Source organism: Diospyros lotus, chromosome 8 (genome assembly GCF_014633365.1).
Source record: "Diospyros lotus cultivar Yz01 chromosome 8, ASM1463336v1, whole genome shotgun sequence".
NCBI lineage: Eukaryota > Viridiplantae > Streptophyta > Magnoliopsida > Ericales > Ebenaceae > Diospyros > Diospyros lotus.
This window is the reverse complement of record NC_068345.1, coordinates 35,290,139-35,307,272: the sequence shown is the minus strand read 5'-3', so window position 1 is coordinate 35,307,272 and position 17,134 is coordinate 35,290,139. Positions and strand designations below refer to the sequence as shown.

At 38.6% G+C, this 17,134-nt stretch overlaps 1 protein-coding gene across 6 annotated transcripts in view; it reads right to left on the bottom strand.

Moving 5' to 3' along the window:
- Nucleotides 1-488: 488 nt before the first annotated feature.
- LOC127807532 (protein ROOT HAIR DEFECTIVE 3 homolog 2) overlaps nucleotides 489-17,134 on the bottom strand; it is a 108,517-nt gene continuing 91,871 nt past the window's right edge. For 5 of the 6 annotated variants that reach the window (XM_052345449.1, XM_052345451.1, XM_052345450.1 and 2 more), the window contains 3 exons: nucleotides 3,747-3,841; nucleotides 3,505-3,601; nucleotides 960-1,526 (listed from right to left, as the gene is read on the bottom strand). In XM_052345449.1, coding sequence (XP_052201409.1) covers nucleotides 1,245-1,526; nucleotides 3,505-3,601; nucleotides 3,747-3,841 — 474 coding nt within the window. In that variant the 3' untranslated portion in view covers nucleotides 960-1,244. Of the gene's footprint in view, nucleotides 904-959; nucleotides 1,527-3,504; nucleotides 3,602-3,746; nucleotides 3,842-17,134 lie in introns of those variants that run through there. The other variant, XR_008024726.1, reaches the window with a different exon arrangement.

The window sequence follows — 17,134 nt, the reverse complement described above, 5'->3', positions numbered from 1 at the left end:
ATTTAAAATATATATTAAAAACTTGAACTTAATTTTTGGGGCGTCTTATATGATTGGAGGACTCTAAGCAATCGTCTTGGCCATCTATTCTCAGAGCAGGTCTTATTTATGCTCTTATTTATATTTTACTATTGAAATTTAAATAAATATGATTTGATTATATTATATTTATAAATAAGATTATTTTAAAGGAAAGGAAAACGGATAAGCAAGATGAATTAGGGTTTAGAATTTGATAATTGTGTGATATTATGTTCATTAACATTATAAGCAAGAAATAAATGTTTCTCACCATATGCTACTTCGGTTTTTTTATAAAAGGAAAAGATTCTTTGCTTCTACTTTTAAGTAACTTAATTTGCTTCTTTAGACATGTAAATGCAGTTATTAAAAACATTTTTAAAAACACAGTTATGCTTTAAAAGCACTAACAATACCAAACAAGTTTATAGCTAATACAGAACTACTGGAGATGAATCCATATCCTTTTAATGATACATGAGATAAGGAACCATAGATCGTTAAATAAAGAAAGCATGTCTCAATGCAATAGGATGACCATAAAATTCCTCCAAGAAACTACAGCTACATTTAATATCATTTTCTTGTGACATTCTAGCTATCATATATGCTTATGGAACCCCCAACATGAACTTCATATTTTCCCATGCAAATATCATCCAGTAATAATAACTTCTCATATTCATCTCGACACATCTAGAATTGCATTGTCTTGGAGCATTGAAGTTTACATATGGACAGTCATTCACTCCATTTGCCAACAACTCCTTGCTGCCTCAAATCATTAGACAGCTCTTTGAAAATGTACGAAAATTTACACCATGCACGTTCAAATCTGGTTCCACCAGGTTGAGCAAGTTATGGCTTATGACCCACGAGCAGCTTTCAAAGGTTTATTTATGCGAAGCAATGTTAGATAATTCAGTCCTCTTGATGCATACATAATCACGTTTTATTGCATCTGAAAATTTACATTCGAAGTACTTACATAGGTAAATAAAGGTCCATATCCCTGACACAGTATCTCGTTCTTCTTCATCGAAGTGATGATAGAACCAGCCTAGGCCCTCCGTACAAAATTATCTTAATTCTTGCACAGGAAATCACATCACATTTCAAGCCCTTTTCTCTCCCCTCTTGGCCTGCCTCCCAAACAGACAAGAAAAGGAAAACCCACAACATAGAGAGAAGGTGATTACACAATGGAGTGGCTCAGCTCGCGATCATGAAAACTCTGGTTGTTGAATATTTGTAACGCGCCTGTGAGACAGCTGAGGGCTCGAGTATTCATAGCCACTTTCACTCGATGAAGAATTGGATGATACAGATGAAACGGGAACTGAACTTGGCTGGGGCGTTTGACTTCTAAAACTATGGGAACTCAGAGAATGAGTTGCTCTCGGTGCTTCAGGAGTTGGATGCCCTTGAGCCTCTTCTGCGAGTCGCTTCAGGAGGTTTATGACGGTGGGAAAAAACCTTGAGGAGATGGACATAAGTCCAGCTAGCTGCCAATAAAAGAGAAGGGATGAGATTTGACTAATGTACACAAAGATAACTCCTGTGATAAAGCCTCCGTGAGCAAGGGTCAATCAAAAGAGCAACCAAATCATGACCAGCAAGGATATTAGGATAACACATCAGTTGTTCGTTTAACAGTCCCTACAATCTATCTTTAGTCCACTCTGAGACAGCCAAAAGATTACCATCTCTACCATCTCATTTGATTGATAGCCAATGTAACCTTGTACCATTTTTACTCTTTCTCTCTTTGTGGGGGAGGGGTAATTTTCAAATTTTAGTGTCAGAGGAAATTGTCACGCCCTTGTTAAATAAACACCACTGGGGCAGCATGTGGACTTGATTTGGAGTATCCTTTTGGATTTTTAGAACACGAATAGGATAAGGCACTAAGAAACACATTTGTCCATCTCCTAGAAACATATGAGACAAGTAATCTAATTCTTGATCATCATGGCTGGAGCATACTCTACTGAGAAGCATAAAGAACATAACTTTAAAAGCAGTGAGAAACAATGTAGAGTTATCCACTAATCCCTCCTCTAGACATTACAGTTTTAAGTACTCTTACGTTACTAGGACCTTTTGTTCATAATCCCATCTAAATTCAACTTATTTTCAGACAAAGTGCATTTATTGCACCTTGTTTTTAGTTTCTAACTATTGCCCTAAGCGGCAATAAATGTACCATGTTTTCGGACGAATAAACACACCTTGTTTTCAACCTCTAGACAATTCTATTGGCTGATGAATTAGGGCAATGGTTAAGCGGCAATGAATGTACCCTGTTTCCAGACAAATAAATACACCTTGTTTTCAACCTTTAGGCAATTCTATTGGCTGATGATAAATGCATCAAGTTTTGAACAATTTAATCAACTAATAAAATTATTTAGAAACTAAAAGCAAGATGTAATAAATGCATTTTGTTTGATAACAAGGTGCATTTATTACTGTTTAGGCCAGCATTATCCATAAAAGATAGAGAATGTACGGTATATTTTGGGGGCCACATCAGTTAAAAAAGGGCCCTGTTTCTAGAAAATTTTTCTGAAGAAACAGAAAGCTAGAAAACATAATTAAATGAGAAAATTTCCAAATAGAATATCAAAAAATTCAATTTTCAGATTTTTAAATTTATATTGGCTGTTAAAAAACATTTTTAGAATGTTTTTCCACTGTTTTCCACATTTTCATTGTTTTCCCAAATAAAAAAAATGAGTTTTCAGTCCAACCAAAATCAATATTAATTGTATTTGTATTAATATGAATAAACATATTAGAGAGTGAAAATCTAAATTTTACTAATAATAAGTAATATATAACATAGAAATATCAAAAATATTAGTATTACAAATAAAAAAATAACGTCTTAATCAGTTAATCCCACTGAGAAAGGCCATTATATTATATATCATGTTTAAGGATTTCCCAGAGTCTAGTACCAGTACTGTATTTTACTAATGAATAATGACAAATACAGTCTCTTGTCTAATACAATATTCACAATTATGTTATGCCTAGTGGGATTAAGGCTTTTGATTGTTGTTATATAAAACATATATGTATATTTATTTATTTGTTTGTTCCATGTCCCATGGTCTTATTTCCATATTTTTTGAAACTTGCTTCATCCAGATCCTTGCCATGTTGTATGCTTGCTGCATAACACATTCATGCATCTTTTTTTCTGTTCTTTAGATGACCACGTTCATGCTTCTTGAAAACAAATAAAATAGGACTAGAAAACAAAAAATAATAATAAAGTAGTAAGAAGAAAAAATTTAAGCTCCAGAACCCAGCTAGTAACTGATTTAACATAAGGCTGTCACATAAAAACAAGGATCGATGCATGGATGAGAGACAGAACGCTATGATTTACACATCTCTGAGTTCCTATAGGAGACAAATATTTTGCAATGAAGGGAGAAATAGGTAGAAGAATCATAAGATATTTTTACTCACAGTGCCATAACGAAACTCTCCAGCAATGTCCATTTGTACCCATATGGCTTTTGCGAGTAAGGCAACGACAAATAAGACCATAAGGTAAAGAGGGTTCCTGTTTTAGTAAAATATAAACCGTTAGCGAAAAGAACCAGCCAAACACAGTAATATCAGTAGTTAAGCTAAAAGGGCCTTCAGAGACGTGTGTTTGCCTCCAGGAGTGGATGTAAAATTTTCCTTGCTATACTATATGTAATTACCTTAAAAGAAGCATGAATTCATTAAACCCAAGTACAACCATTGCCAAGATAGCCCATGGAGGTGGTAGCCAGTTGTTTCTCCTCTTGTGAGCCTCCTGAAGAAAACAAGCAAATATCAATACACCAGAAAGGAAAAGAAAGGGGGAGAACAGAGAAAAATGCATATCTGCACATTTAATGTGCTCTATTGCCTTGATATAACTAAATACACATGCATATACATTCTAACTTTCCAAGTATGATGCATTGGAGATGGATACAATTGTCTATCCGAACATCACTCATCAGTTGCCACCTTGATAGAAATTCAATAGGTGCTTAAGAAAAAGTAATAGCCACTTGGTCCCAATTCACAGAAGTGCTCAAGGTACAATAGACCAGAAGTTCAGAGATGCTATTACTGCACATAAAAAATACTGAATCTTCTGCAAACATAACTTGTCCGAAGACATCTATTCATATCAATGGAACATAAAGAGCGTTGTGGGAACCCTTGATAAAGGATTCTTCTTCAATCAGTATCATAACAAATAAATGGAAGTTGTTAAAGATGTTTAGTGAAAAACACAAAAAAAAAAGAACCATGAGATGTCAACTCGAAATAGTCTGAACTCTGACAGAGATCGCAAATCAACAAATGTAAGTTCTAAATTCCTTGGAGAGAAAAAAATAACAGCATTTCATTAAGCTGCTGAAGCATGTTACAATAGAGTCTTGGATTACTTATTTTTAATCCATGATCACACATTAAAAAATGGTTCAATTATGAAATTTCAACAGAGTACAAGTAACAGTAATGAGCATGGCCAAGAATGTGCTGCATCGATGTCAAATACATCTAAGACAAAAATTTGCCCAAGGCTTTACGACATTTATTGGACATGCATGCATCCTACGATTTCTTTTCCAATTTCTGAACTAAACACTCTTCAAACAGTCTGGTGAAACATGTACCACTACTTACTGAAAGAAAAAGTACATTGCCTTTTAGAACAAAATTAACTCTGAATGCAATATATATATATATATGTATATTAGTTTATTCTTAAAATGGATTTAATTTGTATCTATTAAACCTTTATTGTTTAAGTTTAGCCTTTAACAATTTTCAAAATTCTAAACACCAAATTTTTAATCTATTTATGGATTAAGCTTTCCAACATATCTATTAGGACTGTCTTTTTTATTTATTAAATATATTTTTATTTTCTAATGAAACATGAATATTTTGAAATGTAAAAGAAAGGTACAACTAGGGGTGTGCAAAAATTCGGGTAACCTGAACTAACCGAACCGATCGGTTCAGTCGGTTCGGTTTGGTTATTCTTGATAAACAGTTTGGTTCGGTTACTAATTTTCTAAAAAATCGGGTAATTGGTTCGGTTCCCCGCCCGCGGCACCCCCCACCCCCCCCCCCCCCCAAAAAAAAACAAAGATCGAACTGATCTCAACCCCCCAACCCAACTCCCATCGCCCCCCAGCACCCAGCCCAGCACCCAAATCGAAACCCTAAGTCCCTTAGTTTCGAGGGCGATGACGAGGGCGAGGTTGAGCAAATCGAAACCCTAAGTCCCTCACCCTCGAATCGAAACCCTAAGTCCCTTAGTTTCGAGGGCGAGGGCGAGGGCGAGGGCGAGAGAATCGAAACCCTAAGTCCCTTACCCTCGCCCTCGCCTTCGAAACTAATTGCTGTCGTCGTCGGCTTCTGAATAGTCACCCACCCCACCTCATCGACACCAACAGTTGAGATCCATAGACCCGACACCGTCGCCGTCGCCCCTTCATCCCTTTCTCTGGAGCAATCATGTTCAGAGTACAGAGGGAGAGAAGAGAGACAGTATCCAAGCTTCCGTCCGCTTCAATTCCTTGATCGATTCAGAGTTGAAGGTTAACAGGTACATGTATGTGTGTATATATATAGTTGTATATATATAGTTGTACAGTGCATATTCATGAATGAAATTTATCCAATTTTCCTTCAATTTTAGATTTGGATGCAAAGGCGTTGATGTTTAGATTGATGTTGTGGATGGATGCTGTGTATGTATATTCATATATGTGTGTTTAGATTGATTGATGTTGTGTGTTTGAATGTTGTGTGTTCAGTTTATTGTATTTGAATATGGATAGGTAGCTTATTTTTAGTTCGCTATATTAGTTATGGTCGGTTATTATGCTAATCGGTTCGTTTTTTTGGACAATTATATCGGTTCGGTTATCAAAAATTTAAATTCGGTTAGTTCGGTTTCGGTTATTTCGGTTAGTGAATAGGTTCGATCGGTTCGGTTCAGTTTTATGTCTAGGTTTGGTTCGGTTCGGTTAGGTATTTTGGCCCAGTTCGGTTCGGTTATAACCGAATGCACACCCCTAACAACAACAACAACAACATATCCAGCCTTTATCCCACTATGTGGAGTCGGCTACATGAATTCTAGACTTTCATATATTTTTGTCTTTTGTCATATCTTCATTTAGGTCCATACACTTTATATCAAACTTTAATGTCTCTCTCAAAGTCTTCTTGGGTTTACTTCTACATTTTTTTTTGACAAATTGTTTCATTTCATCAACTCTCCTCACAGGAGCGTCTCTTGGTCTTCTTCTCACATGACCAAACCATCTTAGTCTAGTCTTTCTCATCTTCTCCTCGATTGGCACTACTCCTACCTTATTACGAATAACCTCATTTTTAATTTTATCTTTTCTTGTATAGCTGCACATCCATGTTAGCATCTTCATCTCTGCTACGCTCGTCTTTTACTCATGCTAGTATTTGACTGCCCAACATCAGTGTTCTAAAACGCGCTAGGCGCTAGTCGGGCGCCAGGCTGGGGCCTAGAAAAACTGCTATTTTTTAAATTAAAATTCATATTATTCTAAATGTACATACAAATTAAAATTCATATTATCCCAAATACATATATAAATTAAACAAAGATTATGAAATATTAATATAGATTATTAAATTTAGAGTTTAGACTCTTGACTTTGTAAAACATAATTTATAGGCATTAGAAATAATAGAATTAAATAAAGACATAATAACAAAATACAACACTTGCGGGGGAAGAACAACGCAACAAAACTTGGCGAAGGAAGAACAACACTTGGCGAGAGAGGCAACAATTGCTGCTTGCTGACTGCTTACCAGATGAGGCGCAGGGTGAGTGAGGAAGATGTGCGAGCAAGCACGAGAAAGGCGACGGCGACGGCGACAGCGTGCAAGCACGAGACGGTGGCGGCGTGCGAGCACGAGAGAGGCTACGACGACTCTGCAACAGATTGTCGGTGGCGGTGCGCGCGAGAGAGAAGGGGAAATCGACGAGAGAGAAGGGGTAACGGGTAAGGGGAAACAAAACCCTAATAAATTTATACTAATCCATTCACGCGGTTGATTAGGCTATAATCAGCCAGGCAGTTCACGCGGCTAGGCGTCCGCCTTGGCCGCCTAGGCGCCGCCCGGTACCGATTAGCCGGGCAGGCACCTAAGGTGGCCGATTTGGCCATAATCGCGGCGGCCAGCGGCCGCTTAGGCCGCGTTTTAGTTTACTGCCTAACATTCTAAGCCATACAACAACACTAGTCTTATAGTTGTCTTATAGAATTTTCCTTTCAATTTTAATAGGATTTTACCATCACATAACACTCCCAATGTATTTCTCCATTTTAGCCAACCTACCTTAATTCTATGCATGACATCCTCGTGAATTTCTCCATCTTTTTGAATCACTGATCCCAAATATCGAAAATAGTCTTTTCTTTGTAAGATTTGGTCTTCTAATTTTATTATAACATCCTCCACTCTTGCATTCTTACTAAATTTACGTTCCATATATTATGTTTTCCTTCTACTTAATTTAAATCCCTTAGATTCTAAGTTATTTCTCCACAACTCAAACTTAGTGTTCACTCTCTCTTTTGTTTCATCCACCAACACTATGTCATCTGCAAATAGCATACACCATGACACCTCTGTCTGAATGTGTTTAGTAAGTTCATCCATTACTAAAACAAATAAGTATGAACTTAGCACAGAAGCTTGATGCAGTCCCATTGTAATTTTAAACAGTTCAGTATCCCCTCTGCATATTCTGACTCGTCTCTACATCGTGCTACATGTCCTTAAGGGCTTGTATATAAGCTATTCAGACTCCTTTATTCTCTAAAACCCTCCATAATACTTCTTTAGGGACCCTATCATAGGCATTTTCTAGATCTATAAACACTATATGCAAATCCTTCTGATGATCCCGATACCTTTCCATTAGACGTCTCAATAGGTATATAGCTTCCATTGTTAACCTATTAGGCATGAAACCAAACTAATTTTTCGAAACGTCTATTTTTTTTCTAAGCCTCTACTCTATTACTCTCTCCCAGAATTTCATGGTATGGCTCATTAACTTAATTTCTCTGTAATTTTTACAGTTTTGAACATCACTTTTATTCTTGTATATAGGAACCAAAGTACTCTTTCTCCACTCATCTGACATTTTTTTTGATTTAAGGATCGTGTTAAATAATTTCGTTAGCCAAGAGATGCCCTCTTCTCCCATGCTTTCCCATGCATTTCCATGCTTCTATTGATATATTATCTGGTCCCACTGCCTTATGATTTTTCATCTTTTTTAATGCTTGCCTTATTTCATTTGAACTTATGCGTCGATAAAATGTATAGCTCACGTTCCCTTTGGAGTTACTAAGATGTCCCAACCTAACTCTTGTGTCCCCACCATCATTGAATAATTTTGTGAAATACTCCTTCCATCTCTCCTTAATCGCTCCCTCATTCACTAATACATTTTGGTTTTCATTTTTTATGAATTTCACTTGGTTTAGATCCCTTGTTTTTCTTTTTCTTCCTTTAGCTAATTTATATATATCTATTTCTCCATCTTTTGTACCAAGTCGTTTATATAGATTCTCATATGCTTTTGACCTTGTTTCACTAACAACTCTTTTTGCTACCTTTTTCGCTTCTTTATAATTTTTTAGATTTTCTTCATTGTTGCATTGATATATAGCCTTATAGCAAGTTTTTTAGGTATTGATAAATATTTTCATGGATGTAATTACAAATATTTGTTGATTTGCACTTGAGTCATGTGCCAACTTTTTATGAGAAATGCTTGTCAATAAGTCCATGTGGAATTGTATGTTTCCTGTGCTGGTATTTGTTCTCCTTAGAGCAATATAAATTTCATCACCAAGATGGCTGTAGCAAGGCATGGGGAAAATACAATTTTTTTAACTATTTGAGAAAATGGACATTAAGAAAAAATTATAATCATTTTCAATTATTGAAGAAACTAGGTAGAAGAATTAACAAATCAAACCACCGTATGAACTTCCATTGATCTGTCAAATATTTATACACAAAAGTCCTAAAAAATCTGCTAAAAACCTCCTAACTTTTCTCCTAACTATTCTCCTATTTTATAGGAGTAGATTACAACACTTTAGCTATCTACTTTATAGATTTAGATCAACAAGAATTTGGATAACTTGTGACTGAATTATCCTTATTCTTCCTTATCTTTTAGGTTGAGTTTCCTGATTACACCAAATTGAAATCCCGGGCCTTTGTGGTCCCTTATCTTCCTCCAACACTCCCCCTCAATCTGAGGAATAAATGTTAATCATTCCTAGCTTGCTTATAAGTGATTCAAAACTTTAGTTTTTGCATGGCTTTAGTTAGGATATCTGTTTCTTGATCTTCAATAGGAACATAAGTGAGTTTTATGTCTCCTCCTTCCATCTCTTGCTTGACAAAAATGCCTGTCTATTCTGACATGCTCCATCCGGTCATACTGCAATGGGTTGTTTACAATGCTGATAGTTGATTTGTTATCCTTATAGAGTAGTTTAGGAGATGATATAGGCATAGAAAGATCTTTCATCAATCTTTCTATCCATATTATCTCACAAATTTTCCTTGAGTAATGGCTCGATACTTAGCTTCCACACTGCTATGAGCAACAACTTCTTGTTTCTTGCTCCTCCAAGTTACTAAGTTTTTCCATAGCTTGGTACAATACTCTGATGTGGATCTACTATCCTTAATAGACCCTGCCAATCAAAATCTACATAGCCAATAATTCCTCTATCATGACTTTTCTTGAACAACCACCTTTTTCTAGGTGTTCCTTTAAGATACTTGAGAATATGGTAAGTTGCTTCAAGATGTCTTTTAGTTGGTAAATGCATGAATTGGCTGATGAGCAGGCATTACCTGGCCTTGTGTGAGACAAATAGATAAGCTTTCCTACTAAGCGTTGATAATCTCCCTTTGTCAACCTGATATTCTTCTTTCTCTTCTTTATTCTTCCAATAAAGCTCTAGGGGAGTACTTGCTGGTTTACACCCTAGTTTGTCTATTTCCCTTAGCAAATCTAGGATGTATTTCCTTTGAGATATGAAGATGCCTTCCTTGCTTCTTGCCACTTTCCAATCCAAGGAAGTATCTTAATTCCCCCAACTCTTTTACCTCGAAAGCTTGTCTCAGTTGATGCTTTAACTTCTCAATCTCTTGGTTGTCGTCTCCCGTGATGATGATATCATCTACATAAACTATCAAAATTGTTCTCGTTCCATCTTTTTCAATCTTGGTTAAAAGAGTGTGATTTGCCTGCCCTTGCTTGTATCCAAGCTCGTGTAAGGTGTCACTAAAACTCTTAAACCAACCTCTAGGAAATTGTTTAAGACCGTATAGTGATTTCTTTAGCTTGCATACTTTCCCTCTTGTGTCATTTTTCTCAAAACCTAGTAGTATTCTCATATAAATTCTCTCTTCCAGCTCTCCATTCAAGAAGACATTTTTGATATCCAATTTAGGGGTGAGCAAAAGTTCGGTTAAATCGAACCGAACCGAAAAGTTCAGTCGGTTCGGTTCGGTTTTTCAAAAATAGCTGTTCAGTTTGGTTATATTTTTGTTTAAAAATCGGTTATTCGGTTCGGTTCGGTTATTTTGATAAAAATACTCAAAAAACCGAACCGAACCGAACTTGTAGCAAATAGCCTCACTCACTTGAACCGAACCGGCCACAACCCCCCCCTCACGCGAACCGAACTGCCCCCCCCCCCCTCACGAGTCACGCACGCGGGCGCGACATTTCATCTTCTTTGTTCTTCGTTCTTCTCTCTCTCTATCTCTCTCTCGCGTCTCGGCATTTCATCTTCTCTTCGATTCGATTTCGAGTTCACAGATCTGGTGAATATGAAGATGAAGGCGAAGGCGAAGGCGAAGGCGAAGATGAAGGCTCTTCGATGCTTCGTAGATTAGGCACTGGCCGAAGGCTCTTCGACTTCATCTCTTCATCTGTTCTCTCTCCCTCCACCATCCGTCGCCGTCGCCGATGCCGAAGAAGACGACGAAGGCCGGAGACGAAGACGAAGACGAAGCCGATGGTTTTTCGGTAAGTTTGCACTCTATTTCTCTTTTACATTGAAATTTTGAAACCTAGATCTACTAAAATCCCACCATTAGATGCTTTTAGTTTTTGGGTATGTGGGTCACCGTGGTTGGGGGAATCCAATGATCGGTTCTGATCATCGGAATTGCCGGCCAGCTAGGTGGCCGGCAGCAACAGCAAAGCCGGTCTCTTGGTTAGTTTGTTTTTAGTTCGGTTAGCACGGTTTAGGTTTTGGTTAGATCAATTAGTTCGGTTTATTGGGGTTGGTTAGTCGGTTTGGTTCGGTTATTGCATTTGGTTTGGATCGGTTCGATTTGGTTCATAATTTTTGAGCGGTTCGGTTCGGTTATAACCGATTGCACACCCCTAATCCAATTGATGTAGTCTCTAGTCTAGGTTTATTGCCAAGGATAATAAAACCCAGATGAAATTTAGTTTAACCACTAGAGCAAATGTTTTCTCATAGTCCAAGCCCTAAGTTAAAGTGAATCCTTAAGTTAAAAGTCTTGCCTTGTACCTGTTAATACTCCCATCGTATTTGTACTTCATAGTGAATACCCATTTGCTACCTACTACTTTCTTTCCCTCTAGTTGTTCCATAATTTTCCATGTATCATTTTTTTTCCAAGGCTTTCATTTCTTCCATGATTGTTGCCTTCCATTTTTCATCTTGTAGTGCTTGATAAATATTTCTAGGAATAGCCACACTATCAAGGTTGACAATAAATGATCTGTATTGAGAAGATAATCTTAAGTATCTGAGATAGGATGTTTTGTACAAGATCTTACCCCTTTTCTTAGAGCAATTGGAATACCTAGATCATCTTCGAATCTGTCCTGTACCTCAATATCTCTTGCAGCCACATTTTCTGGACCTATTTCCAGATTAGATGATTTAGTTGGCTTAAGATCACAAGGCCTTCTTGAATAAACCATTAGTAGAGGTTTATTTTGGACTTGATCATCTTCTTGAATTTTGGTGTTATCTTTCTCTCCCCCTTGATGGTTTAGGGCTGGAGGAATGGAATCAAAATTGGATTCAGGAATGATTTGAGGTGTTTCAGGATTAAGGACATGGGTTTGTAATGGATCAATGAGTGGAGTAGGAGAGGAATAATTAGGTATAGTCATGATTGTACTCCAAATATCTTATGTTCTGGAGGTACTTCCTTGCAGATGGGTGTCTTGAAAAAATGGTTGATACTCGATGAAAGAGACATCACAAGAGAGAATGAATTTTCGATTAGTGGGGTTACAGCATTTATATCCTTGCTAAGTAGGAGAGTATCCAACAAATATGCACTTGAGTGTTTTTGGGTCCAATTTGGATAGAGTAAGCTGGTTTTTGCGTACAAAAACAGTACATCTAAAAACCTTAGGAGAAAGAATTTAGAACCTTGGTATGGTGAGAAAAGGATTCAACACATTCAAGAGAGTTTTATACTCCAGAATTTTTGAAGGGAGCCTATTGATGAGATAGGCTGCTATAAGGATAGCTTCTCCTCAATAGACATTTGAAACTGATTGAGTAAACATAAGGGTTCTTACTGTCTCAAGAAGATGCCGGTTCTTTCTCTCAACTACCCGATTTTGTTAGGGATTGTAGGGACATGAGGTTTGGTGAATAATACCATGTTCATTTAGGTACTGATTGAATTCATAGGAGATGTATTCTTAGCTATTATTAGATCTCAGTATATGAATGTCGTGTACCTAGGCGAGCTTATTGTAATAAATGCATAATAAGAGAGGCGGGTGTCATTACTAGAATTCTATAGAAGATTGAATGCAGTAACGGGGCCATTCTGTTGGCGCCAACTGCTAGGAATCGAGTATATAAAGCTCAACCCAATACAATTGTAAGCATCAAACACTTTTGAATTGATTCCTATTGAAATTGTCCCCCTAATTCTACCATTCTCTCCCTCTCAATTCTTCTCCATTCTCTTTCCCTTCTCTTTTGATTCCCCCTAAACTTTCTCATAAGAAGAACCCCTGTCGGATCCAAGAGGATACGACAATTGATATCAGAGCATTTGCTCCTGCTCCTGGCTCCCAAGGAATTGTAGACAATAGCAATGGTGGATGGAACTTGCATGAAGCAAATGAAACTGTAGCTTCAGCAAGTGTCAGCTACGGTGATGGATGTCCAAGCTCGAGTCGGATCAATGGAGGAGTCATTACGCTCGGTGATCGATCGGAGATTGGAGGAGGTAATAGATCGGTTGCGTGGGGATATGTGCAACCAAATCAGAGAAGAGATGATAGAGCAAAGCAATATGCTGCGTGATCAGATGCATCAATTTATGCTTATGTTTTGGAGTCAGGCTTAGGTTAGACTATCTCCAGATTTTCCTCCGAGAGAAAGATCGGATCCAATCTTACCAAGAATCAGTATGAGCCGGAGAATGGTTGGCTTGTCGGAAGCGGAGGGTGATCTGGCAGTATTGGAAGACAGCACAATGGGAAGGAGACCGAAAACTTAGGTGAATTCTAATTTTCCCCTACCAAAATTAGAATTACCGATGTTTGATGAGGCGAAACCTCGCTGATGGTTATGCCGATGTGAGAAACTATTTGGGATACATAGGGTGGCTGAGGACCAGAAGATCAGCCTGGCAATAGCATATTTGAATGACGTAGGGGATGTGTGGTACCAAGGCTAGTCACGAGTGAGGGAAGATTGTAATTGGGAGGATTTTGTCAAGGGAATATGTGAGCGGTTCGGGGGGAAGAGAACCATGGACATCGTGGAGGAATTTAACCAGATGAAACATAATGGTTTGGTGCAAGACTACTAGCTCCGATTCGAGGAGCTAAAGTCCCAAATGCCGAGCCGCAATTCCTATTTGATCGAAGATTACTTCGTGTCAAGTTTTCTAAGCAGTTTGAACAAGGAGTTAAGGTCCGCAGTGAAGATGACTAGGCCCCGAACGGCACAAGTAGTAGTAGAGAATGCTCTGCTTTAGGAGATGAATGTAAAAGCAATAATGAAGGTGCAGATGACCCAAGCGAGGGGGCATGGATCCGTTCCAGCCTCAACGGTGGGAAGATGACCAATAAGAGAAATGTACAAAATGGGGCCGACGCCGAAGCTACCTGCATTGCTGCCACCAACTAACGCGATGCAGCAAGGGGGAAGAGTGATAAAGCCAAAGAGGCCTCCAGGATTGTGTTATAGATGCGGAGATAAGTACTACCCCGAGCGTCGTTGTGGCAAACAATTGCTATTATTGGAAGGTGGTGAAGTGGAGAATGATACAGGGGAGAAAAATTTTGTGGCCGAAGAGGAAGGAGAAGAGGAGGACAATGGCACCATCTCTTTTCATGCTATAAAAGGGGTGGCTAGCAGTAAAATAATCAAGGTGGAAGGGAAGGTACCGAAGGGGTCACTCATGGTGTTGATCGACAATGGGAGCACACATAGCTTCATTGACGAGGGAACTGCAAGGAAGATGAAGTGTAAGTTATCCAACACTCAACCATTGGCGGTGACAGTGATTAACGGAAGTTGAGTGTTTAGTAAGTCGGCATGTCTGAGATTTTGTTGGACAATGCAAGGGGAATCCTTCGAAGCTGATCTTAGATTACTAAAATTAGGGGGCTGCCAAATAGTGTTGGGAGTAGATTGGATGAGAGAGGTCAGTCCCATCAGCTTTGACTTTAACAAAATGGAGGTTACATTGGCGAAGGGAGACAGGAGAATTACGTTGCATGGAAATGTTGAGACAGGGGTGTGCAAGTTGATCAGAGGAAGAAGGTTGCACAAGTTACTGAAATGCAAGATGTCCCAAGTGGCACAGCTTTTTACCATAGAGGCTTATGTTGATCAGGAAGAACAAGGAGGCCAATGTTTGATGGGCAACAATATCCTCGCGACCAGCCAATGGCAGGTACATGAATTGTCTTCTCTTGATGCACTACTTATTGAGTTTGGGGACTTATTTGTAGAACCTAATAGCCTACCCCCTAAGAGACCCTTTGATCACAAAATTTCCCTATAGCCAAATACAGAACCCATCAATATTCAATCATATAGGTACCCTCCTAAACTTAAAACCAAGATTGAAACCCTGGTCAAAATGCTCGATCAATCCTTGATCCGACCTAGCAGAAGTCCTTTTGCATCTCCCGTCCTTTTAGTTAAGAAAAAGGATGGAACCTGACGCTTCTGCATTGATTACCACCAGCTCAACAACATCACCATTAAAAATAAATTCCCTGTCCCTATCATTGACGATCTACTCAATGAACTAACTAATGCCTCAGTATTTTCTAAACTTGATTTAAGGTTCGAATATCACCAAATTCGGATGTACCCCACTGACATTCCTAAGACCGCTTTTAGAACTCACCATTAGCATTATGAATTCATTGTAATGCCTTTCGATTTAACCAATGCTCCCGCAACCTTCCAAGCCCTTATGAATCATATATTCCCTACCTCCGCAAATTTGTTTTGGTATTCTTTGATGATATCCTAATCTATAGCCCCTCTTTCACCCAACACCTAGAGCACCTTAGAACTGCATTTCAAGTCCTTAGACTCAATCAGCTGTGTATCAAAAAGTCCAAATGTGCCTTTACTTAGACGCAGGTGGAGTACCTAGGCTATGTGATCTCTATTGCTGGAGTTAGCACTAATCCTAAGAAGATATCGGCAATGTTATCATGGCCTAAACCAGGGAATGTCAGATCAGTAAGGGGATTCCTGGGATTGACAGTTATTACAGGCGATTTGTAAGAAATTATGGAGTAATAAGCAAGCCATTAACTGACCTATTGAAGAAGAACGACTTTAAGTGGAGTGAAAGAGCATAAGCTACATTTGGGAATCTTAAACAGGCCATGAGTGAGGTGCCTATACGCGGCATTCCTGACTTCAACAAACCGTTTACCTTAGAGACGAATGCGAGTGGCACAGGTGTGGGGGCTATTCTATCTCAAGATGGGCGACCTTTGGCTTTTATGAGCTAAGCCTTGGCTCCAAGGCATCAAGGGCTAAGTACGTTTGATAAGGAGCTACTGATCGTCCTTATGACAGTCGAAAAATGGAGGCATTACTTGGAGGTTGGACAATTTATCATAAGAACTGATCACGAAAGCCTCAAATTTCTAACTCACCAGAAGTTGAACACCAATTTGTAGAGAAAAGGGAATGACAAAGTTGATGGGGTTGGAGTTTGTGATTCAATACAGAAAAGGGAAGGAGAATGTTGCAGCCGACGCATTGTCATGGTGCCATGAGGACGGGCATTGTGCAGCCACTTCTGTGTTGATACCGGATTGGTACCAAGAAGTAACAGGTAGTTATGACAAGGGATTGTGGACACGGGAATTAATGGAACAACTAAGCATAGATAACAACAGCAAACAAGGTTACACCATCAATAACGGCCTCATTCGATATTGGGGATGGCTGATGATAGGAGATTGTGAGGCACTGAAAGGAAGGATACTCCAAACTATGCACGACTCACCCTTAGGGGGACATTTTAGGATTCAAAATACATATAGAAAAGTGAAGCAGGTATTCTTCTGGCTAGGATTAAAGAAATCGGTGATGGAATACATACTCAAGTGCGACGTTTGCAAAAGGTGCAAGCATGAATCAGTGGCTAAACCAGGTTTGTTGCAACAACTGGCAGTACCTGATCAGGCCCGTGCTAACATTACAATGGATTTTGTAGAAGGTCTGCCACGCTCAGAAGGGAAGAATTGCGTGTTGGTCGTGGTAGATAGGTTGAGTAAAAACAACCACTTCCTTAGTCTTGCCCATCCCTTCACAGCACCAGAAGTAGCCAGAGAATTCTTGGATCATGTAGTGAAGCTACACGGGGTACCTCAATCTATCATCTCAGATAGGGATAAAGTGTTTACTAATTTATTTTGACGGGAGTTGTTCAAAGCATTGGGTTCTAAGCTTCTTATGTCAACTGCTTACCATCTTGAGACCGATGGCCAATCGGAGAGAGT